This window comes from Hordeum vulgare, chromosome 1H, assembly GCF_904849725.1.
Source record: "Hordeum vulgare subsp. vulgare chromosome 1H, MorexV3_pseudomolecules_assembly, whole genome shotgun sequence".
NCBI classification, from domain to species: Eukaryota; Viridiplantae; Streptophyta; class Magnoliopsida; order Poales; family Poaceae; genus Hordeum; species Hordeum vulgare.
In genome coordinates, this window is record NC_058518.1 from 419033774 (window position 1) to 419041611 (window position 7838).

Below are 7838 nucleotides of genomic sequence, written 5' to 3' on the forward strand. Positions count from 1 at the left end.
GGATAGTTGCATATAATGAATCTGGATTATCAATAGGATGCCAGGCTTGTTTTGCAAGGAGTGCAAGACTGAAACAATGAATATCCCTAGAGCCCATACCTCCTTTCCTCTTTGGTATACACATCTTCCATCATCTTTATCTTTATCTTTATCTTTACCTATTAATAAAGCAATTAGTGCTTCTGTCGTCCGTCATTAATATTATCCCTAAAGTTGACATAAATTACCCACTATGCCACCCATAAATAAAGAAAACGCTTCGTTTTTCTTTTTTAAAATTCGCGGTCCAGTGGGTTTAGTTCATCTAGCTCTCGGGCCCTTAACATACATCAGATGATAGTAGCCCGAATGGCTTGAGTCTTCAACTCCCACCCAGGATACCCAAGTTCAAATCCCAACAACACTGAGTTTTTTTTTCTTTTCTCTACTTGATTTCAGGCTGGCTCTAAGTTAGAGCTGCATTGTTGCAACTTCGGCTTAATTTTTTTTAATGGTTTTCCTAAGATGCCTATATTTCCTGCTCTTGTTTCTTAACTTGGACGTGCTCTAACTTCTTCTTTCTGCATTGCAGAACTACACGGAATATGTTGGTGCAAAGAGTACATTTCGCCTTCTTAATAGAGGATCTGCAAAGGCACTGGATAAAGTTGTTGAGTTAGATGGTAAGTCTTCCAGCCACCTATTTCCCTATCAGTAGGATCCTGGAATGAAAAGGCAGGCTAATTCTTATGGTTGCAGAAACAAAAAAGGAGGCATTGATCGTTAAGACAACAATACATGATATCATGAACCAGATGATTCGGGTAATTTAACTACATCATATTTGAAGAACTAGGGTGCTTTGGGTACAATATTCCTTGTTTTCTTACCTGCCTGACATAACTCTTGTGATGTAGGAACTTCCAATAACCAATCCAGTATACCTCATGCTAGGCACATCATTTGGTTCCTCTGCTAAAGGAACTGGGCTTAAAGCTCTTGAATTTGCTCTCTCTAGTTTTTTTTTTCTTTTCTCTACTTGATTTCAGGCTGACTCTAAGTTAGAGCTGCATTGTTGCAACTTCGGCTCAATTTTTTTTAATGTTTCTATTTTTTGCAGATTCAAATATATTTTGAAATATTCATATATTTAAAACTCTAACTCTAAATTTCAAAAGTTATATATGAAATAGCTTAAAAAATATGTACACTTCAAATATAATATTATCTTTCATGTTAAAAACTTTGGCCCAACTATTTTCTTTTTAACGTTTTTATTTTTTGCAGTGTTTCGAGAAAATGTTAGTGAAATACAAATATTCACGATTTTGAAAAAATGATCGTGTATTCAAAAAATATTTGGTAAGTTGAAATAAAATGTCCATCAAATTCTTTAAAATGTAAGAAAAAAGTTTTCATGTTTTGTACAACGTTGTGCCTCAAAAAATTGACACAGCTTTCTATAGGTTAGTTTTTGTAAGTTATATGAAGATGACTAAATGTTTATTTTGCCTTCATACACAACTATGTTTATTCTGATGTCATGGTTTTTACTGGTTATGAAAAACACCGCTACGCTAGGTCAAAGCGAGACATATCATTCATCAATCTAGCTCACACATGGTCTATTAATGCAGTTTGCTCAACCAAAAAATATTTTGTTGTTGTTAAGAAAATGTTCGTGAATTGAGTTCATGATTTCAAATATGTCCATGATTTTTAAAAATTGTTCACGATTTCATGAACATGAAAGTGATAGTGTATCTCGATGATGCAGTAAAATATGGTCATTGTCATTAAAGAATAGGATTTCTTTTCTCCTGTTGCAACGCACGGGCTCTTGTGCTATGTGAACCAATGAATCTTTCTATTAGTTGCATCATCACCCCACCAAAAACAAGACATTGCATTTGTGATTCCTTTGCATATTTTTTAGGAATTTTGTAGACATGCTGAAAGACATGCACAAGTTCTTTTTTCACTTACGACGCATGAATTTCATGGCAAATCGACAAGCTGTCAAAAAGTTTCAAAGTCCGATGAAATTTGGATGTATTGCAAATCTGTCCCTACAATACTAGTACTTAAAGGTCATCATTAGGACCCCTGATGATGGCGTCAAAAAAAAGTCAAAACATGAAATTTAAGATCCACGTTATTGCAAAATCGTAGAAGTTCATACCATATCCACGATGATCTTGTTGAGCACTTGTGGGCACTTCATAGCACTTGATTCTTGTGCTTCTATCATGCTATTTATTTAATTCATTTGACCCTTTTGTGGGTTTGAATTTGAATAACTGAATTTGTAAACCTTGAATTTGCATTGTTCGTGAAATTTGTGAAACACCTTATTTATTAAGTTTGGATTTAATATGTGTGCATATATGTAGTTGGAATGGGCTATGTAAACCAAAAGTTAGAAGAATTGGCAATAATAATAATAATAAGGAAGTTAAGTTGTAAGAGTTCTGCTAGGAGTCAATTTTATCAAGAGAAATGCTAGCTGTCATCCTACTGTTCAAGAGGCCCGCATTGACGACCTTCGCTTCTGTCAGATTTGTTTTTGATCAGAGGGCTCATAGCCATATCCACACTATGCAAATTGACCAAAGCAAAGAATGCAACATGGTGCTTGTTGCAAAGGTTATGGGCTGATCAATTACGCTCCACCCGCCTCCTTGCTTCGTTGCCACGTGGTTGTGTGGCCCGCACATCACCTCTCTCCCCAATATTCTCTCTACCTTCTTCTCTCTTTGTCCCACCCTGTACTAGTCTTCTCTCATTACCTTTTTTTTCCGTCTCTTTCGCGTAATTCCCACATGTGCAAGAGTAGCTTGTCGACTAGAAGGCGACGACGCTTCCAAAGCGCATATCTCTTCCCATCACATCCTCCCTCAGTGTCTCACATTTGACTTGATGAACCACTGCTGCAACACACGCACCACCACCGCTGTTATTGCACTGACACCAACGCTGTTATTGATGCATGACGGCGGCTAGTGACGTTGCAAGCAATGTGCTCTAAGCTAGCCTCCTTGTTGTGGAGACCCACCTAGCAAGCTTAGGCGATGGGACACCGCCGATGATGCAATGGTCACGAAACCGCCGAAGGGTTGTAACGGACCTGGATATGGGGCCTTCTCCGAGCGCGGGCGCGACGAAGACGCCTGCAATGGCGACAAGAACGACCACGAGCTGAAGATGCTTTTGCAACAATTGGCCGGTTGTACTGAAGGTTTGCAAGGATAGTCCTGTTGCAATGGCAATGGTCGAAACCTGAGCGATCTGCAAAAAGTGGGATTTGTTATGACTATAATAAAGGCCTTTTCAAAGAAAAAAATCAGAAGAAGAAAAAGTTCAACGCGAGCACAACAACGCTCGTGTTGCAAAGTGCGGACCGCAACACGAGCCATTCAGGGCTCCATCCAACAGCTACAGAGTCAATTTTCACATAATCATTTGGTCGATGTGTAGCGCTATCCTTTATTTAACTTCTCAAAATTAAAGAGTTCAGGTTTGAGAGGGTGTTTGGGGGGCTAAATTTACTGGATCAGCTATATTTGCCCTGGAACCGCGTACGTATGCGCCGCGGGAAAGAGCAACCGAAATTCATCAGCGGGTCAAGGGGCTTGGTGCGAGCAGACTTTATTGCGCCGGCTGCTGGCGCTGCCGTTCCAAATGCTGGTAGCAACCAACTGTATCTGTGTATTTCTGCGAGGACAAAGGGACAGGCCGTAGCTACGTCGTGTATATAACTACTGTATATATGCAGCGATCAGCTATATAGTCAGCTCCAGCCCGTGAAGTGCAACTACGAACAAGGCAAAGGCAGCCATGGCTCTTGCTCTAGGACGCCGCCTGCACCTACTCATGGTGCTGCTCCTGGCGGGCACCTGCGTTGCACCGCCGCCGCCGCAGTTCTCACCTTCGGAGGCAACGGTAGACGGCGTTATGGCCATCTACAACTTCGGGGACTCCATCTCGGACACGGGGAGCCTCCTCCGGGAAGGCGACACCGGAATGCTGCGTTACACCACGCGTCTTCCCTACGGCGTCACCATCGGCCGCCCCACCGGCCGTTGCTCCGACGGCTTCCTCATGATCGACGTCCTTGGTACGTGTCCATTTGTTCTTCAAGAAATGAGATGCTCTTTACCATCGATCTTTGACTTTGAACGAGTGAGCATTTTCTGATTGTGCAGCTAAAGATCTCGGCCTCCCGCTGCTCAACCCGTACCTCGACAGGCGCGCGGATTTCACGCACGGCGTCAACTTCGCGGTCGCCGGAGCCACCGCGCTCAGCACGACCGCACTGGCCAACAGGGGGATCAGCGTCCCCCACACCAACAGCTCCCTTGGAGTTCAGCTCGGATGGTTCAAGCAGTTCATGAGCTCCACAACTAACTCCCCTCGAGGTCGATCGTTACTACTGCCTTTCACCTTCTCATCATTTGGCTAATTAACTCGCCACGCACATGCAACAAAATTAGCTTTGCATCACAGATATACGTAAAAAACTAGCGAGTTCACTGGTGATGCTGGGGGAGATCGGCGGGAACGACTACAACTACGTCTTCCTGCAGCCCCGGCGGACGAGCGACAGATACGACCCGATCAGCAATGCCACCCGCAGCGCGGAGAGCTTGGCGCGCGCCCTCTCGCTCGTACCGGAGGTCGTGCAAACCATAGCGGGCGCAGCCAAGGAGGTGCTGGACATGGGCGCCACGAGAGTGGTGATCCCGGGCAACTTCCCCATCGGGTGCATGCCGAGCTACCTGAGCGCGGCGACGGCGTCGAACCCCGCATCGCTGCGCGACAGCTACGGCTGCCTCGTCTCCTTCAACCTCCTGGCGCGCGCGCACAACGAGCGCCTGCAGCGCGCCGTCGCGGAGCTGCGGCGGTCGTACCCGGACGCCACGGTGGCCTACGCCGACTACTTCGCCGCCTACCTCGAGATCCTCGGCCACGCGCCGCGGTTCGGCTTCGAGGGCGGCGCGGCCCTGCGGAGGGCGTGCTGCGGCGCGGGTGGCGGCGCGTACAACTTCGAGAGTAACAGGCTGTGCGGCGCGCCGGGGACGACGGCGTGCGCCGACCCGAGCGGGCGTCCCAGCTGGGACGGCATCCACCTGACGCAGCATGGTTACCGCATCATGGCCGAGCTGCTGTATCGCCGAGGGCTCGCGTGCCCGGTTGCCGTGAAACTCCCAGGCCAGAAGCCTTGCCCGCCCGTGAGTTAATGGGAGCAACTCTACGTGTAGACTTTATAGTGAAGTCGTGCCCGGTTGCCGTGAAACTCCCGTGTATCTCCGATGTTACGAGAGCAACTCTACCACACCCCTTCGGCAATAATCTCTCCCAAATAATAACGCAGCCAGTGCTTCTGCCGTACGTTGTGGTTTGTTTGTAAAAAAAATTCCTCGTTTTTTAGGTAATTAACCCGTCGTTCCTCTTTAAGTGACTAAATAGGAAAATGTTTCGTTCTTATATATTGCCCCTGAAGTTGTCATAAATTATCCACCATGCCATCCATAAGTGAAAAATAATAATTCGTGTTTCTTTTTCAAAAAAAGTTGCGCCGTGATTGGTTTTTCAACAGGCGAGCCGTTAAATTGCAAACAACGTCGGAGTGGTGCACTGGTTCGGGTTCCATACATCTACCCCTAAGACCCAGGTTTGAGTCTTGCTTATCTCACTTTTTTTGTTTATTTTTTAAATATAAGTACACGGATTGGAACTCACGACCAACAAAAATGGTGTGGTCGGTGCTAACTAAACTAGGTAGCTTGACGCACACGATGCTCCTGTGTAGAAAAAAAGAAGGGCTCGTATGCATAGGCCCACATTGATGCCTTACACACAAATCGATCTATTTATATAGGTCTGCAAATTAAACTCAATAAACCTCCTCGTGAATCAGTAAGAAAAACGAGTACACTTCCGACAAAGATTTTGCCAAACTAATGCAAGAAGAGATCTGAAATCCATAGCGGCCCTTGATTCTGGTGGTCATGCACACATCCATGTATGGGTTGCTAATTTAGGCATGGTTCCCCTAATAATATGTAAACCCCCTCCGTATCAAATATAAGGCTTTTTTCCTTTGCCCTATAATTCAAAACATTTGACAACTAATTTAGTGTCGATCCCTTCCCTAATAATAGAACCTGTCAATTTTTTCTGTTGTTGCAAATTAATCCCCGATAAATGAAAATGCAGAAAATATGTATGCAGACGCCGCGTGATAATACTGAACAAACGGAGTATAATATAAGATGCGATGTCTCTGCCTAAAGACAGATTGAATAAAGAAAAAAGAGCAGGTGATTCAAATGCTAAACAAAGTAGCCTAGCAATCTATTCTTAGTCCTTCCACATTTGTAATGCGAGGGTTGTCGATACAAATCCGATAGTCGGCTTTCTTTTTGTCTAACGATTATACGAACAAGAATTTCATTTTTCTCTCAAATTAAATGAAGAATCCAGGCAATTGAATAGAGCAAGCAAGTTCAAATTGACGTAATATAAAACATGTTAGTGCAAAAGCTACATGGAAAGCGTAAAAGCCTATAGTCCGCCTAATTGTCCAAAAAATTATTCATACTTAAATGAAGTTTTCTCTATGTCTTCATTTCATAGGAGTCGCCAAGTAACATTAAGTTGCTAAAATCAAGAAAACATGACATCTTTTTCATGAATGACAAAGTTTTCCTTCCATTTTTTTATCTAGATACTTGTAGTTTTACTTTTTTCTAAACAACTTTAGTTTCACAAAGTTTCTAAGGATGATAATAATCTTATTTTTGATGCTTTTTGGAGTTGGATACAAAAGACGACACATAATGTCAAAAGATGCATCTTTTTGTTGTTTTTCACCCGTCGCAACGCACGGGCATATGTACTAGTGCTAGACCTACAAAACCTTACAAAGGTTTACTTAATCTTTCAAACTAATTCTTCTCTTCCCTTTGATTTTCAGTGTGGGTGGGGCCCCTCATCCCTCAATTACCAATCATAATCCTACACATCACTTTGTACGTAAAATCTTTAAGTAAGTCTTTGTAGATGCCCTTCCGACCCGTAAAATAATAGTTACTTTACGATTTCATGCTAAAAAAATGGTACGAGCAGACTTTATATCGAACACAAAACCATAAAAAAATGAGATGTGGTAAAAGTTCGTTCTCAATCTTTAGATTCACGGGCTGAAATGATGACCCGAGCTTGACCCCCCTATTGACAACTTTTTTTGACAAGAGGGACATTTTCGAGCGGAGGTTCCCGCTTCCCCTTCCTTCCGCCTCCATTGATCACCATCCGCCCGCTCCGAACCATCATCCGCAGACCGCGGCCACCTGTCGCTGCCATGGAAGCCTTCGAGCCGTCGCCCGTCACCATTGTAGCCAATCACGCGCAACCCCTCCGCCAGATCTCGTAGCCGGCCATGTCGCGTCCGCCGTTGTTCAACCCTCGACCGCACCACCACGCAAGCGGGAGAACAACATCGTCGTCCAGGGCGGCGCTTCGAGAGCCCTCATCGGGAAGGCACACGTGCCCGCTGCCGATGCCGCCGATGCGAATTCGGGGAGGCCGGCACCGGCCCAGAAGGGCAAGGTGGCGGGTGTGAAACGCAAGAAGGCGGCTGCAAGAGCTACCACGCTAACGCCTCCCTTGATTACATCGGCAAGAGCAACCCCGAGGATGCCTGCCGACGACTATGTCACCGCGTCCAACGTGTTCGACAAAATGGGCGCAAGGTATGAAACTTTCATTCCTTTGCTTGTTTTCTTTTATTTGCCATTGTGTTTGTTCATGAATTATTGAGCGTAACTGTAGGGACGGCTTTCCTAATGCGTCTG

The 7838-nt window shown here is 44.7% G+C and overlaps 2 protein-coding genes across 2 annotated transcripts; both read left to right on the top strand.

Annotated features, from left to right (window-relative positions):
• Positions 1-550: 550 nt before the first annotated feature.
• Positions 551-1116, top strand: LOC123399892 (sialyltransferase-like protein 4; the record flags this gene model as incomplete). The annotated part of the gene is made up of 4 exons (XM_045094278.1): positions 551-662; positions 739-803; positions 897-996; positions 1100-1116. Coding segments are annotated over 4 exons (294 nt in total), but the record flags the coding sequence as incomplete, so codon positions are not given.
• A 2638-nt stretch (positions 1117-3754) lies between these two features.
• LOC123412601 (GDSL esterase/lipase At5g45910-like) lies at positions 3755-5528 on the top strand. The gene is made up of 3 exons (XM_045105557.1): positions 3755-4096; positions 4185-4397; positions 4486-5528. The coding sequence occupies exons 1-3, from the start codon at positions 3817-3819 to the stop codon at positions 5217-5219; spliced, it is 1227 nt and encodes a 408-aa protein (XP_044961492.1). The 5' UTR covers positions 3755-3816; the 3' UTR covers positions 5220-5528.
• Positions 5529-7838: the final 2310 nt, after the last annotated feature.